The sequence below is a fragment of the Malurus melanocephalus genome, unplaced genomic scaffold (assembly GCF_030028575.1).
Source record: "Malurus melanocephalus ecotype Western Australia unplaced genomic scaffold, MMel_1.1 scaffold_122, whole genome shotgun sequence".
NCBI lineage: Eukaryota > Metazoa > Chordata > Aves > Passeriformes > Maluridae > Malurus > Malurus melanocephalus.
This window is the reverse complement of record NW_026623354.1, coordinates 709,505-726,096: the sequence shown is the minus strand read 5'-3', so window position 1 is coordinate 726,096 and position 16,592 is coordinate 709,505. Positions and strand designations below refer to the sequence as shown.

Below are 16,592 nucleotides of genomic sequence, written 5' to 3'. Positions count from 1 at the left end.
CCACTGACATCTGGAGGATCTGCACAAACCATGAACTCTTCAGGCCATGTATTTTCTCAGGTGTCCCTCTCTGGGKAATAAATAACCACATACAAACACACGCACACGAAAACAAAACGGGCTCCTCAATGACATGCATAGATCAAAAAGGTGAAAACATGGACCTGAACTAACTTCTAATAATTTAAAAAAAAAAGTGCATGAAAAATATCACCACGAAAAATAATTAAATGAGTTCCATCTCTTAAGAAAGATTAAATCACTTTTACAAAAATAAGGTCATTGTCATCAGGTATGGTAATTAAGGGTTTGTAGGCAGCACTCACAAAAACAGTTTAGGCTAAAGCAACTTTAAGGATTGCTTCACTTATATCAGGATGAATCCAYGTCTTATAAATTTATCAACTAAATAACATTTGGTTTGTAAGAACGTCACCAATGTCACTGGAGACTGAACAATCATAGTCTGAATTTAAGAGAGATCATAATTATATCTATTCATTTTTCTCATGGGCRAGCTTAAGAAGCTGGGTTTGCAGCTCTGCAGTATTTTGCATTAAAACTGCAGCCTTTCAGTGTAATGAGTTCAAATATCAGTGAAAACAGCAATGACAACAAAGGAGGTGATGTTAATGCTTTCCTTTGAGATCATGCARCTCTTGAATGGCTTTATCAATTCTTACATTACCTGGAATGCTCCTGCAAGTTTYGTTTAACATTTCTCTCACTTCCATTTATAGCAGTATTATCACTTCTAGTTTCCACTGTAATTGGGGACATAAGAAGTATTTTGAAGCATACACTTTAAAAAAAATAATGAAAATAGATAATTTGAGGAAAAGGTAATTAAGCTCAAGCAAAACCAACAAAGACCCAAATTCAGTAAAGCATCAGCATTTCTGCTTAACAGCTTATCTTTGTTCATGTAAAAGATTTTGATTAAAGGGAAAAGTTCTTGAAACTAAGCTTGTGTTTAACTGTTTTGCTGAATTGGGACCTTATAAATAACAAATGTATGTATTAAACACCACTCTGAATAGACATCAATATGTTCTAAACAATATGTCAGGTATTAAAGAAGCTTCTAATGTGGACTGCAGTACAGATCACTAAAATGATTTGCTACATCCAAGCTATTTTTCTAAAAAAGAAAAATGAAGTAAGTTAAATTTCTCAGACTTATCCTACTATGCTACTTGGACCTGAAAACACTTTGGAGCTAAATTCAGGAAAAAAAAAAAAAACAGGTGGAGAAGTAAAATACACTTTTGTTTGCCAGAGAAAYGCAACACTTTTAACAAAAGTGCCCCAGTGCAAGGAACCACAGAATATAGGTTTTAACTGCTAGAATGTTTCCCCAGTTGCAGAGCTGCTTTCTCCAGCTGAACCTGCACTGGAAGCTTTTACAGCAGGATRCTCTTCACTGGTGACAAGAATAAATTTAGCCCATTAAATGTGACACTGCTCTRATTAACCTGCTAACTTAAAAGGCCTCTTAACATCCAGCTTCCATAAATATTAACAAACAAGACCTCAAAGGCATGGACAGAGAGCAGAATCTGATTCTAGGTACAGTCATGTAAATCCAGAAAAATTCCAGTGACTGACTGAATTCATGAGTCCATGTTTGCATATGAGCAATGACATCTGAATGGGCATTAGCTGTGCAAAAAGGGGGRCAGGAAAGACAAACAAAGAAACACAATGTAAACTGAAGGAGCTGAGCTCTACCTTGCCTTGTTCAAAGGAGGGGATAGAGGTCCTACCCACGAGTGTGGAGAGCAGGACATGTCACTGGTTGTGACTGAAGGGTCCAGCACAGTCCCTGCCATGCACAGGGTGAAGGCATTGAGGACTCTCTGAAGGGCAGAACCTGCAGTGGTGCTTGCAATGCCAACMCCTGCCCTGGCTGATGGCATTCACATGGAAAAGGAGTCACTGAAAGGCATTCCTGCACCCCAGCACTGAGAAAAGCAGGTGCCAGTTTTGGTCCTGTATAAGTTATCAATGCTTTAACTGAATTGGCATCAGTGTGATAGTTAGACAAGCAATAAAAATATCTCTCAAAATAACAGAATGTTTATGCTTCTGATTTTCAAGGCACAAAAGATTCTTAAACCAATTCAGACTAATACCAATCTAAAAGAAAAATACTGTTTCAGCAGCAAYTACTGATGACCTATAATTAACCTATAATGTAAGGGTGACATGAGTCAAACAACTAGAGTTCCCCTGTAAAAACCTAAAGCAAATCTAGTTACACAGATGACCTGGAGATAAATCACTTGGAATGACAGAGACAAACATGATACAAACATGTACACTTCAGATATATTTGTTATGGATRTGGTGCCGAATCAGGATTAATTTCTTTAGTATTGATTTCAGACTGATGTATTTCTTGGAGCAATCCACTGAGGAACCAAGCCTGGAGCTGTACTTAAGATCTACCAAAACCAAAATGATCCCTCATTAACATATTRTATTGTATATGGATTAGTGGATTTTTTGAATGTCCTAATTTTTAATAACCTATATTGCAACTATAGGTGTGTTTTTCTTTCATAAATCCAGCTGTAAAGAAAAATAATTAAGACATAAGAATGTTATAAAATTAATCTGCTTTTTTAAAAGTAATATGGTCACAAAGRGCAAATTGGTGCATGTGAGCCCCAGAACATACAAGAGCCCAAACTCTCTAAACATTGTCATCAGAATAACCAAGGTCTGATGTCTGTAGTTCTTCACGCAGYTTTTGCAGCTCTTCACACAGTGCTAGAAATGCTGTGTATTGGTTTCTCCCCAAATGCTTTTGCACATAYTCCAAGTCCATTTGCAATCTCAACATCTGGTGAAAGGAACTTGTCTTCCAAACATCCCCTGCTGTTTTGCCAGGAGGCACCACCTTCTCTGCGGGTGTTGCCTTCTGGCTGAGCGCAGCCCCGAGCCAGGGGTGCCTCAGCCCCGGGGCTGCTCAGGGTGTGGCTGAGGTGTGGTACTTCACAAAGGCAATCGCTGCCAGCTCCTTGCAGAACTCTTCCAGCACAATCACGCCCTCTAGTAACGTCATGTGGTCAATGCTGGGACAGAAGAAAATTGCAGGGAATCAGGACAGGCACACACAAACCCAACCACGCRTCTTGGAGAATGTGCAATGTGTTTACTCACATGGGCCCTTCCGGCTCCAAGCCCAGCAGGCGTTTTCTGACCAGCAGAAGTTTGGGAGTGAARTCTGGGATGCGCTGGATTCTGACCATGAGGTCCCCGACGACCTGTAAAGCCCATGCCATCAACACAGCAAGTTAACACCTCTGCAGAGTGCCTGGCAGCAAGGTTCAATGGCAGCTTCARTGCCCAGGGACAGAGCCCTTCAGCWTCCTCACAGGCTCCCAGAGCAACCTGCAGAGAGGCTGCTCTGCCCAACGAGAGGGTGAGGGGGTGCAGAAAGTAAAGAAATACAAAAGCCTTACTTGCTCTTGTCACAAATGGCATTACTTATTTTAATTACATGAGTGATTAATTTGTCTTATTAAATGTTGCCACAGGCAATCGACCAGAGAATTCCTGGGCTTAAGGAAAGCACAAGGTGAGAGAGTGAAGATTTTATTTTGGAACAGGGAAGGCTGCTGGGAAAAGAGGAGCCAAGCCCTCTGTTCCTTTTGGGCAAGCAGCAGTAACAGGCTCCTGACCAGCTTAATAACAGCTGGTGTGTGGGGATTCTGACTGAGGACACTGCAGTGTGACAGGCACCCAGCCAGCACTTCTAGGATGCAGGTCTGGCAGGAAGAGATGGAACTAGAGAGGAAGGAGACTTTTGATAAATCTAGGACCTAATTGTCAAAAACAGACTTYGTCAGAAAAAAGAGAATGAGCAGAATTATCCATCCAGGTCCAATCTTGATTCAAAATCAGGACTGTAAGTATCTGCTTTTAATGACAAACATTTACCAAATTACCCAGCAACTATTACCACTAACTACAAAGGTATTAAATATATTACTACTGTACAGCCATATGTAATTATTAATTGTGTATTTACTCACCCTGACAATCACAGAGAAGAGAGACTTGCAACCAGAGGCAAGGTTGACATAGGGATCCAAAAGGTATTCGTGTATATGAGGATGGGGAAACAGGGACAGTTTGGACAACACTGATGTAACTTGTAAATTTACATCATAGGGCTGCAGAAAGAGGAAAGCACAGTGCTTAGTTATTTTCCTGGTGGCTTCTTTTCATCAGCCCATGTTTATTTAACTATTAGAACCTTACACACATGGTCATGAATAAAAAAAAAGTTAGAAGACAGGCCCGACCTCTGCATTTCACAACACAGTGCTGTGAATATGACAGTTGGGCATTAGATGTTATCATCTGCATTGCTGCTACAACCACTTGAAGCTTTTGCACACTTGTTTATTGCARGGTTAAGTCTTCTTCCCGTAAAACATTTCTCCAGCTAAAGAAATAGATTGGAATCAGCCTAGATTAAACATCTGCTTGCTTCTCCTGGGAAACTATAAAGTATATGAGCTCAGGAAATTGCCAGAGAAAAATCCATGTTTACAGCTAATACATTATTTCTCTTCYTTATTTTTTTTCTGGGAAAGAACCATTGCAGAAGGCCTGGCCATCTTGTGGCAGCATGCTATGGGAGATGGGACCAGTTCTAGGCTGGGAAAGCAGCAGGAAATTCTGAGCTTCTTGTCTACCTCCCTTCCCCAAATCAACCGAATGGGAGACGCAACACTGTCAGATGCTGGAAAACACTTAGAAGTCACGAGGAATAAAACAGTACTCAATTTTCTAGGAAAATAATATTTCCTAATGTAAAGGATTTGACCATTCTAGTAAGAAACTTATTTCCATAAAAKAAAGTATTTTCACCAGGACTTTTTTATGTTCCAAAATTTTATCTCCATCTTTAATTTTCTCATCCCAGTGAAAAGAAGATTGCATTTTCATTCAGGCCAAAATTTGCAAACTAGCAGAATTTCCTTCCATTTCTTCAATGGCAGAACAGAGACATGACAAGAGAGTTGACAAKAGAGTCACTTAATCTCTGACTACATATTGGCAGTAACACCCTCACTGGCATACTCACACCTAGAAGAGGAGGATTTCATGACCTCAAATTCTCATTGTTATGCTCCCWGTTTGCATCCCACTGAMGAATCAGAGAACAAATTCTTMCCCTTTTCAGGTCTGGAAGATTTGGATGAATTCAGCCTCAGATTAAGACAGATATATTTAGCCATGTCTACATGTGTAAGCTCTCATTAGCTGACTCAACAGAGATCTGACACTTGATAAACCTGCCCACACACAAACATATCCTGCCATCTCAGATGCTCCCAAGTATCTGCTGGGCCCTTGATGGTTCTACAGAGGGTGGATTCCTGTGASATCTGTGCTGTAACCACAATCGTCTGGGAATATCCTGGACATCATAAAAATGGCAACAGACAMCTGAGCTCAGGCACCTGAGTTGAGYTTTCAGTCCATAYAGYTGAGGAAGCTGAGGTGGTGATTCACTCTGCACTAAAAGACACCCACTTGCCTTTCAGCCTAGGAGCCCCAGGGACTACTGGAGCTGCTCTGACAAAATTTCCACTGACTACATGTGTACACGTAAGTAATATTTAGGTATCTTATTTTTGAATTTGTTACCACACRCTGCTGCATTGCTAAGTTGCCTCATAGATCTTTTGAAATGAAAGCACTTATTACTTCTTCCAGTCAGTGGCAGCTATTTCTGTACTTGGCACTCCAGCAATAGATTCATCCCAACCTTCTAACAAATGAAGCTTTTAGACCCCAGACCACAGATGTTACAGGTAAAAGAGATCACTACATTCTGAGTTATTATAGCAGAGCCACTCTGCAGAAAGAGACAAAAATTCCTTCCATAAATCCATTCACTGCCTACCTAACTGCACTGTAGGAGAAGGTCTTTAGAGCTGTTTGAGTCAGCCAATTCATTAGGAAGCTTTGAAGGCATGAGCATTATCTGGTGTTCACAAGAAGAGAGGGAAACAAAGGAGTAACACGTGCTGCATTGTTCAGACAGATTGCTGTTGTGATTTCAACTAATTGAGAGCATTAAAGAAAGCTGCTTCTTCACAGAGAGCTTTTATTTCTGGCCATATGTCAGCAGACTCAGTAAAATAGCCCCMTATCAGATAAATCCTAAAAAAATTCCTTGTAACTAAACAGATTAAACCCAGCAAAATTTGAAAACTAAAAAAAAAATCTTAGGGTACAGTCATTTCCATAAAAATTTATAATACCAGGAGTAAGAAGGTAGTGTCTAGTACATGAGGTATTTGAAACAAGTTACTTCACTTGTGTGCCTGAGCTATCTATCTTCTGTGAGAAAGGAGGTTAGTGAGAGCTACCACCTCTGCAAAGCTTTCTGATATCACAGTCAGAGTCTTCATATCAGAGTCTTCCCATGAACACTCACAGAACTGACCTAGAGGCTACTCCTGGCTTCCTGCACATCTTCCCTGTGCATTTATATGTGCACGTGGCTCTTGTCCTGCCTAGGACCAGGACGTGGGACATCACAMAATAATATGACACTGTAATAAACAACGGAGTGATGGGAATCCACAGGACCTGATGGAGATCAGCTCTTTACAAGTGATGAAAGTATCAGAAATGGAATTCTTAACTTGCTTTTTCTTACCTGATCAAGAATCCTGCCCATTCTTTCAAACAGGACTTTCAAGAAGTGTCCTTCAAAAAATGACGCTTCTAAATTGCACTTTTCCAAAGATCTGGGAGATCCAGGCCACTCCCACCGTAAGCAAATGACACAATAATCCCGGAACTACAAAAAAGTAGGGAGGAAAACAGACTTAAATCTCCATGGAAACTGTTTAATTTCCTTTGATGCTACAGACACCTTAAAACCATAATCTGTAGCTAAATGATAAATCTAAGCCCAAAAAGATCAGTCATTCTAGAGTAAACACCATCAGTAGAAACGCTATCAGCAGGCACCTCATTTTCCTGTAGACATTCCTGCTCTTAGGGTAGTTTGAGCAACAGTGAGTGGAGGACAGAGTTCCTAAAATGTAGCTGGGGCCAAAACACAAAGCAAAACCAACAATACACATGCCAATCAGGGTTCTTCTCAATCAGGAATTCATATACATCTTCTTGTCAGTACATTAGCACACTTMCACTGCATTATGTGTAACTGATCTYGCTATCCAAACCAKACTGCTCCCTAAWTCMCAGGACAGGAAAGGCAYGTGTATATGCAGAACATACACATTTGAAGTATTTCAGGGCTTCCTTGTCCCTCTCTTTGTTTCCTAACACCTCTGGCAGTCTTTCTCTATCTTGCCCCATATTTGCTGTAGGCTGCCTGATGTTTCACTTGCAAGGAATAACACCTTGAAAGGAGCACAGGTTAAAGCAGAGAAAATAAGGAACACAGGAATACGCAGAAGCAAAAGAGGCAGAATAGATTCAAAAATTCTGCATTGATTGTAGGTTACCTACTTGTGCAGGCTTCCAGGAATAGAAATAAGGAAGCAGAACAGCCATTTGGATGTAATAACAGCAACAGGCAGGGCTACTCTTAGGGGGGAAATATTTTAACAGTAGCCATATCATTGCCAGGAAGTGACAGAAACCAATTCTGCTCCCTAATAACTCCCAGTACACTCTTTTTCCCAAGGCATGAAAGAAAGACAAAGATGATAAGTGGTTTCTGGCATGGAACAATAGAACTTAGGGGAATTTCAAATCAACCTTTGTTTCCTTTTTCGGTATTTTCCATTCCCTTTCTTTTCAGAGAGACTACAGATGAAGCAATATAAATACAGAAATCCAAGCTTCCCATCTTTAGCAGCTGATAACGTAATTCCGAGGTTATGGAATTTTTGAATTACCTGCTAAAATTAGCTCTGYTACTTTGCTCCTCTGCATAAATGTTTCTATTCTGGAAGATTCACAGAGTTTTAATAAGAGTGCTGCAAAGAAACAGTGACTATCCTCTGACCAGGCAAACTTTACGTTTGTAAAAGCAAAACTTGCATTTATTTCTAAACAGTAAATCATAAAGCTTTCCCTGCCTACCCAACCTCCCAACTTCAAACCTGAATGCCTTAGGCTGTGAATTCCCTGTGATGAGCCTTTATTTGCAAAGTCCCAGATTGCATAACTCCTATGCAGCATTTTAATTTCTCTTTAGTTCTTTCAAACAGCTTGGCAGGCAATTCTCCAAGAGAATGCAGATAAATGCAGAAGCAAATTAAGAATCTATCTGCGGTTCAGGTTTTCTCTCACTGTATTTGTTATATGAATATTAATGCATTTWATGTCATCCATTATTCCCACTAGAGCAATACAAGGTGAATTCATCATCAAAAGATCTCCAAAGGTAAGTTTTCATTAAAAATGAAAATTGAATTTTCCCATCTTCCATTACCAAAAGATGCATTCAATAAGACTATTTACAGAACCATTTGTATAGTCTCCCCAGCATTTCAAATTCTCAAGGACTAAGGAAGAGTTCACTGACTTACTTGTCTGTGGGCATCTCTGAGGTAAGTATCATAACCTGTACCCTCCACATGGTATGATGACTTTGCTTCATCAGGTACAAGACAGAGAAAACTGAAGAGAAAAAAAGTACATTAATGACTCTATTCCACAGAGTACCAGATCAATACTTTCTCATCATCTGTAACAGTGTACACACAAYGCTGAACTGTCTGGCCAATTAATCCACAGACTCTACCATAACTTTATGTGAAGAACAGGAAACACAAAATCTATTTAAAACTATCTCTTCCTACTACTGCTTGTAATAACAAGGTATATACTGCAGAACTTTTGTGTCTGGCACTGGAGGGAAAGTCATCAGTGGAAGCATTTGCTGAGAATCAGCAAAGAGAATGGAGATTAAAAGGAATATTCATAAATAGGTCAAGTATTTGCTAAAGGTCAGACTCCATCTTACAGAGCTAACACAAAATACATTTGGGAATAAATGAGCCAAAAGAGAAGGAGAATCACAGTTAAAATTCTTCTTATGGTACTTCATAGGTAGTTTTATTTACCACTTTGTTGAGGAAAAAAATKAACATCTAAGACACATAGGAGTATTTGCATATAAATGTCCCAGTTACAACTATAATTGCCTTTGMCAGGTGTGGTCAAATACGCCATGTCCGTATTACTTTACCAATATCTGATCCAAAGTGCATCAGGAAATTCTGAGTACTATTCATAACTGTCTTTAAAAAAAAAGAAATTAAACCCACTGAAATTTCTGCACAGCAAAATAAAACCCAGTCTTTGGRCCCTGATTCCAAATTTCAGTCTTCACCACACCCCAAGAACTGCTGGATGCTCCTATAGGATTTACATGCAGAAATATGTAGTAGCTGACTTTTCATTTGTAGTTCATCTTTTCTCAAAAAATACAAACTTGCAAAACACTGCAAATCAGAAAACATTTCTATTCCCTGATRGAGATCACACGAGGTGAATTTAGGAGAGTGTTCTTTATGTCTTTGCCCCAAACCATGTCCACAGTAAACTATAAATAGCGATACTGGGAAAAGAGGGCAAGAAGTGATGATGCCACTCTGTCCCAGMTGTCCCCGGGCTGTTTGCTTCCTTTGGCTAACACCTTTGATTATTTCTGGGCAAGCAGATAGGTCAGCACTGACACACCAGTGCTGCTCTGCTACCTTGYATTAAGAGAGCAAACAGCCTTCATCCTAATATTAGTCCCTAAGAGAATTACCATCAGTAAGTTGCTTAGAGCTTGTCCTCTTTGTGACATYCAATTTGCAGTGAGTCTAACAGGCACTGAGGTATGTCACAGGTGACACAGGTGCCCCTGATATTCAAGGAATAAAAGGTTATCTCTAGCATGGCAATTATTTACTTTTATGTATGTGTTTAAGGAACTTTGAAGTTCTAAGGAAGTTTGAGGGTTTTTTTTCCCTCTGAAGGTTTATGGYAAGACTCCCTTGACTAGTTCAGGAATGTCAAGTCCAGTAAGAGCAGTTTAAGTACAGCAAGTTTCTGTSAAATGGAAGTTTTACAATCAACGACRCTTTCATCATGAATTCTGAGTATTCAACCATTAGCTGCAAAGTTCTTCTGTTTTTCTCATTTATGTTGAATTAATGCAAGCTCTAATCTTTCAGAAGTAGCTTTCTGATAAAATGCCACATAATTTGCTTCTGTGGAGTCATTTTCCCAGCTGGCAYAGAATAACATCCATTACAGAGTACACATTTAATTTGCACAGTRTGTGCAGACTCCCACACATTCAGACATTTCCTCAAGTCTTTTGTTTCAACTCACCTATTTACAATTTTATGAACTTCAGTCTTCCCATCGTTTTTCGGATGTTCTGGACTGACAGGTGGAGAAGCACTGAGCCACTCCTGAGCTGACAATGTGTTATCTGGAGACAGATCAGTAAATAATGGATCTTCCTCCAGATCTCTGTGAAATTATATTAGACAAAAACATAATCACAGAATGTTAGGGAAGGCAGGAAAATCTCTGGGTCGCAAGGCAGGCTGTTTTTCTTCTCTGAAGAACTAGGATGTTTTCCAGGACATTACAATATTCCCACCCTATTACCTAATTAAGACACAGAAATACCAACCTTTGCAAATACCCAACAATCTGAACAACAGGCTAGACATTTTTGACTTGTACAAAATTACTACATCAAGCCACTTAAAACTTCATAGCCACATTTTTCACATGGGACAGTTCTACTCCAGGACACATTCAAATTATACTAGATGACTAAAATAGTTTGTGTGATTAGTCCCTATCTCTCCTTCAGTAAAACAATGAGTTAAAAGTTACCTAGGATATTTATAGGGGTTTTATGTAGWGGCTCAGAAATGTTCTTCCATCAAAAATGACTAGGAACATAAATATAAGCAAGACACCTAAGTGACTGACTTCAAGAATAATCTCACTGATTACAATAAAATATGCATAGACTTAAAYTAGGTAGATGCATAAATAAACTGAGACATGAAGACCTCTGAGTGTCTATCATTCTAGAAGGAGGCTTGTGGTAATTTTAGATTTTCTGTTCCTGTTCTAAGAGTTTCCATAAGTTGCTGATGTASGAATTTCTCCATCACTTTACAGATGTGGATTAATACATAGAGCAGTCAAGTGCTCTCTAGGCTCACTTTCTTTCAATTAATGGAAAAAAAACCTTGTTTTAGTCTAAAAATAAGAATCCAAGTTAGCTGTTGTGAAAAATTCCCTTAAAAATGAAACTTACACTGCTCCAGCAATCTGTCCGTTCTCTACCACATCTTTATCTTCTTGACAGAGAGGCTTGTATTCCATATAGTTTCTTTCTTCCAGATTTCTCAGAACCAAATTATAAAGAATGTGCTCATTGGGTTTTTGCAAAAGGTGCTCAAACATTCGTAAAGTCATKATGCTGATCTGTAACAGAAAGAGTAAAAGTTCAGCAAACTGATGCACTGCTGCCCTATGCTTTTTGCCTTTTATCTTCTTTGTCCATACTGACAATGCGGAGGAAAACAAAAATCATAAGCAAAAATTAGGAAACTGTAATGCTAAGTGTCRTATAAACATGGATGAAGAGTTTACATACATTTGAAAATCAATACGGGAATGTATTTTTTTCTGGAAAACAAGAACTGTTTTGAAATCTATCAAAATAACAACACAAGGAATACACAGAGAACTTAATTAAGCTTTCTGTTTTACAGTCAGATCCATGCTGGAAGAGRAGCATCATTGTGCAAATGAGACACATAACAGGACTTAAAGTTAGTAATAAACACCCAGAATAAAGGAAAATAATAATGGGATATTGTGACCACATCTATAGGCTAAGATTTTTATATGGAGATATTATATAAGCTTTTAAAAAATACTGTCTTCAAGCAATACAAAGACAATTTTTCAAGACTGCTGAGAGTGCTCAGCTTTGCAAAGATAACTAATTTTACAGAGATAACTCATTGTGACAGAGTGAGCAGGTAAGCAATACTGAAAAAATGAGTATGAGAAAGCACAGATCTGTATTTCAGGCAAGCCTGGTTTTTATTTAAAAAAGTAGAGGGTTGAGGCTGTTTCATGGGAAAAAATGAATGAAGCAGGTTCTGAGGAGGGATTTTACTGAAGTAAATTATTTTAACAATGTTTACTGTGTGCGAAGTGCCTAAAGTTATTATATCATCTCTRCATTAGCATTGGGTATATTCTTCAACCATACTTAGTTCAAATAAAACCCAAGGTTTTAACCATATCTCATATGATAACAAGACAGAATTGACAAAACATGGAGAGCAGCAACACTACATATAACAAAGCACAAATTAAAATACAGTTACAAAAAGCTCACCCTGTCTTACAAATGAGCAAGTCTAACTGGCAAGCAAATTTAGCAAAGAATCTTCAGCAGAAAAAGAAAAGAAATATGCTARGTGGAGAAAACAGCTTGACTTCCTTTTCTAAAGAGAATTCGTAGGGCTGCGAGTCAGAATTCTCTTTCTTGGCAAAAAGTYACTTGACTCAAATATGAGAAGTCCTCACAAAGGGGGTCTTTACAGACCCTCCACATGGCACAACTGACCAGCAGATATTCCATTATCTGGATCCCTTCTCACCTCATCAGAAATGTGATCACAGTGCTCGATCAACCTGTGTCGCAATGGATGCCTGTTGATGTCTGTCAGTGTCTCTGGCTCCCTCTGCTCCCCAAGTATAAAATACACCARTTCCTGCAGCAGGACATCCGAAGTCACCTGACGAACAATGCGGTGCAATAGTGCAGTTGATGTGAGGATTCCGATCTCTGAACTGAACAAAACATTTTCATATCAGATGTGGAGTGGATTTCAGCCTCCACAAAACCAGCTTGATTCAGATTCTGTTCTGCTGTGTTTTGTAGGAAGGATGCTACTCACGTTTGCATCAGCTGAGGTTCCATAACATCAATGAAGAATCGTTCCCGCACAGCTTTTGCCATAGCAACAGCAGTCGTCTGAAACAAAAGTACAAAATGGTGTGTCTCAAACTCAGAAGTTAAGAAACAACTGGAACCCACTTACTTGCTGAATACATTTGCATCATCTGAACACATTTCAAACCTTTTGTGCTTCTTTGATGAGTTGATCACAGTAGTCAAACCAAGAAAGAAATGAAATCAATGCTCTTTTTCCTGGAAAAGCAGATGCATCTTCTTTGTGACTATAGGAATCCAAACTGGAGAACAAAGCGAAAAAACATTTATTTCGTCTACAAGTAGTGGAAAAATCTTAGATTTCATTCTTATTAAACCTAACAGGACAATAAATTACATTCTTGTAATAAAGGGAACATTAAAAAAGCTTTTCTGACAGTCTCTACTGATGTGGCAGTGCCATCACTACACAGGTATTCAGWGCATGCTAAARGAAACACAGCATGTACAGCACAGGWACTCTGGTTAAGTATTTCTGGAGTCAGAAGGGAAAACTGATCACCAAGCCTGTTCTCCCAGGAAACACAGACCACAGAAACTGAATCAATAACTCCTGCAGTCACAAAACCATAAAATGAAGGCAATTGTTCTTCTCTACTCTGTAAGCGACCTCAAGCAAGTCTACCAAAACCACACAGTACCTGAACTAGATYGTATCTTTCAGAAAGAAACATCTATCTCAATTTAAGAGCTCTAAGGAATAACAAATACACCACTTTCTAAGGTAAAAAGCTCCAATCTTTATTAATTCCACACTTCAAAAGTTGTGGGTTTTCCCCTTCTAATTTCAAACTCCAATCACCAGGAATTTTGGTACGCATTTTGCAAATACCTACTTTTGTTTCAGTACTAAGAGATGAGGAGCAATTCATAGTAATGAAGGCAGAGAGRGGAAGAGAAATGTTTTAGGAATCTAACTTGCAAGCAGTTAGGATAACAGGCATGTATCTTTTGCTTCATGCTGATGACTTATGCAGTAACTCTTTCCTTCTTCTTTTTTGCTGCAAAAATTTTGCAACAACAGCCTGTAATCAAACAGATCCTTCCTGCCCCCTGCAGCAGCTTACAATGCCCACTGTGTACAGTTAGAAGTTTATGCTTCCTAAATCTTTGACATCTGCATGAGAATATAATCCATACCTGATMCTAGCAGTGACACTGTTATAAACTGCTGACGTAATTCAGTGGAACAACTTGCCCCCTTAGGAATCTCTGACAGGGACTGCCAGGCAAACCTGGCCCCACGTCAGAAATCCCAGGTACAGTGACCTTGAAGTGCACCACTGTGCTGCTGCAGTTGTATCTCTGCTCTGCCYTTGAGGCTTTAGCATGTACAGGGGGGAACATCTTGTACACATTATGTACCTATCAAATTAGTTTCAGGGAGGGGTGTAAAGTCACTTTGGGTATTAAATACAAAAATAAAATTCTTACCCCCAGTTAATTGCCTCCACTGTTTCAATGTCTAAGGGATCCAGTGACTGAGGCAAGGCTTTGTAGAGGGTGGCCAGCCTGTCTGTCAACAATTCACATAAACAAGTGCTTTGAGTCAGGCACTTGGCAGCTGCTGGTTCTGGCAAACTCACCAAAAGCATGAGGCCTTCACAGGCCTTCACTGCTATCCGGCCGTCCTGGCAGAAGGGCATGGAAGAATTAATCAGAGGGTGAATGAAGCTCACTTGAAATCAAGAAGCAAACACCTCCCAAATAAAACCTCTCCATTCCCCCACAATGAGTGAATGCATTTACTTTTGTGGCCTTTTCAGTCATTAAAACTTAACTCTAGTGACTCTGGATGTTACAAAATAATCTCACTTMATTTTGTGTCAAAGAATGCCAGCTGCAACCCTCCAGCTGACAGAGCTGGAGCTGTAGGTCAGGTRGAGACCAAACTGTTAAATCCTATAAACTAATCATGTAACAATAACGAGGTACAGTGCTAGACTTGGTTTTCTACTCTCAGCACTGCTGTAGCAATTACAGGCATATCCAACCTTCCTCTACATTTTCTGAAAGAATCTAAGTCTGAATTTGAGGATGGAGCTGGGTAAGACAGGTTTTTATAAAAGAAACCACACTCCTATAGATAGCCCAGGGTTTGATTAAATCAGAAGAATTGAAAGTAGCTTTAAAAATATTCTCTTGTGATATATTTAAGCTTCTGATTATCCTATGTAGCTTTTCTGTGAAATATACAGCACCCTATAAATTTCTTTAAAAACCCACTTAYATTACCATCAACAAACTTAGTAATAATTTTCTGAATTAATTTTTACCTGAATCTGAATTTGCATAGAAAACTGCCAATTTATGAAAAGTGCCTGCAAAACCTTTTATTTAACTTTTCATAGCTAAAATACAGTGTATTTATTCACTCCCTCTACCCACTTCACACATCATCCAACTATTTCATTTTATCACATTAAGTAAAAAAAAAACAAAACCCAAAAAACTCACAGGACTTTTAGTGAGGTTTAGTAGAGAATTCACTAAATTATAGTCTTGATTTGGACCAGCGGTGGAAGACTCAGGTGCTGATGTGACATTGAGCTCATCCAGACTGAAAGAGAGATCATCAGCCTGTTGTGGGAGCTCATCCTCCTTCTCCATGTGCTCYGCTCCGGCAGCACCGAGCATTTCCTCAGGCTGGACAGGCTGCCCCGTGTCTGTTGTCACCGAGTCTTGGTCTTTYATCATGTCTTCTGTGATTACACTTGCTGATCCTTGGAAGGCCATCGCTTTTAACTTATTCTGCAAAGCATTTTTTGGAATTACACAGTTTGAATTACTGTTCAYCCTCAAGAAGGAGTTCACTAAAAACATTTCTTTTTTTACATCACCTTTTGAAGTAGTCAAGGGTGGATACAGTAACCATGTAGATCGTAAAGGGCTATGGCARCGTGGGTGTTTTATAAACCTAGGACACTTTCCAATCTGCTTAAATTTCTCTTAAGCCCTATAYATTTTGCTTCAAGGCTGAATATGCCATTTACTAAAGGATGGCAGCTTTTTCTTTCACCACTGAAGGCACATATTCACTTGATTTGCCCACAATTTGATAGTTTTTAATTTACCTTATGACTGAACCTTTAGAACTTAGCACATATTATTTATAAAGCATTCCTTTTTATGTCAAGGTCTCACATGCATCTAATGTCTGAATACTATTTCCAGTGGAATCACACAAATACAATAATTCTCAATTTCTTGAGATTTTACCTTCAACAGGAAAGGGAAAGAAGCACCTTTTATGATAGCAGAGTACTTTCAAATCTTTTGTGTTTCTCAAGAAGAAAAAATTGAGTAGATTGAAGATATTACAAGTTATTACAAGTTAGCATTGGGCACTGGATACTGTAAGAGGTCACAGAGAACCTTCTGAGACGCTCCAAAGCATCTCTACTTTGCCTGAAAAAAGGCAACCCATCTGTCTTCCCATAAATCTGTCTCCAGCACATAAAAAGACATTTAAATCTGTGCTCTGTGATACCACCAAGAAACTCACAGAAAGGCAAGAATTCAGTGTTCTTCTGGCACAAGCGCAGGTGAAGAATACTTTATTGGAATCATAAATTAGAAT

General features: G+C 39.0%; 1 protein-coding gene across 1 annotated transcript in view; it reads right to left on the bottom strand.

Annotated features, from left to right (window-relative positions):
- Positions 1 to 1,610: 1,610 nt before the first annotated feature.
- FHIP2A (FHF complex subunit HOOK interacting protein 2A) overlaps positions 1,611 to 16,592 on the bottom strand; it is a 30,763-nt gene continuing 15,781 nt past the window's right edge. The window contains exons 6-17 of the mRNA XM_057370284.1: positions 15,470 to 15,763; positions 14,447 to 14,643; positions 13,140 to 13,254; positions 12,957 to 13,033; positions 12,657 to 12,849; positions 11,294 to 11,463; positions 10,342 to 10,485; positions 8,544 to 8,634; positions 6,692 to 6,835; positions 4,044 to 4,184; positions 3,169 to 3,272; positions 1,611 to 3,080 (exon numbers count right to left, since the gene is read on the bottom strand). Of these exons, the coding sequence (XP_057226267.1) occupies positions 2,975 to 3,080; positions 3,169 to 3,272; positions 4,044 to 4,184; positions 6,692 to 6,835; positions 8,544 to 8,634; positions 10,342 to 10,485; positions 11,294 to 11,463; positions 12,657 to 12,849; positions 12,957 to 13,033; positions 13,140 to 13,254; positions 14,447 to 14,643; positions 15,470 to 15,763 (1,776 nt within the window). The 3' untranslated portion in view covers positions 1,611 to 2,974. The remainder of the gene's footprint in view (positions 3,081 to 3,168; positions 3,273 to 4,043; positions 4,185 to 6,691; positions 6,836 to 8,543; positions 8,635 to 10,341; positions 10,486 to 11,293; positions 11,464 to 12,656; positions 12,850 to 12,956; positions 13,034 to 13,139; positions 13,255 to 14,446; positions 14,644 to 15,469; positions 15,764 to 16,592) is intronic.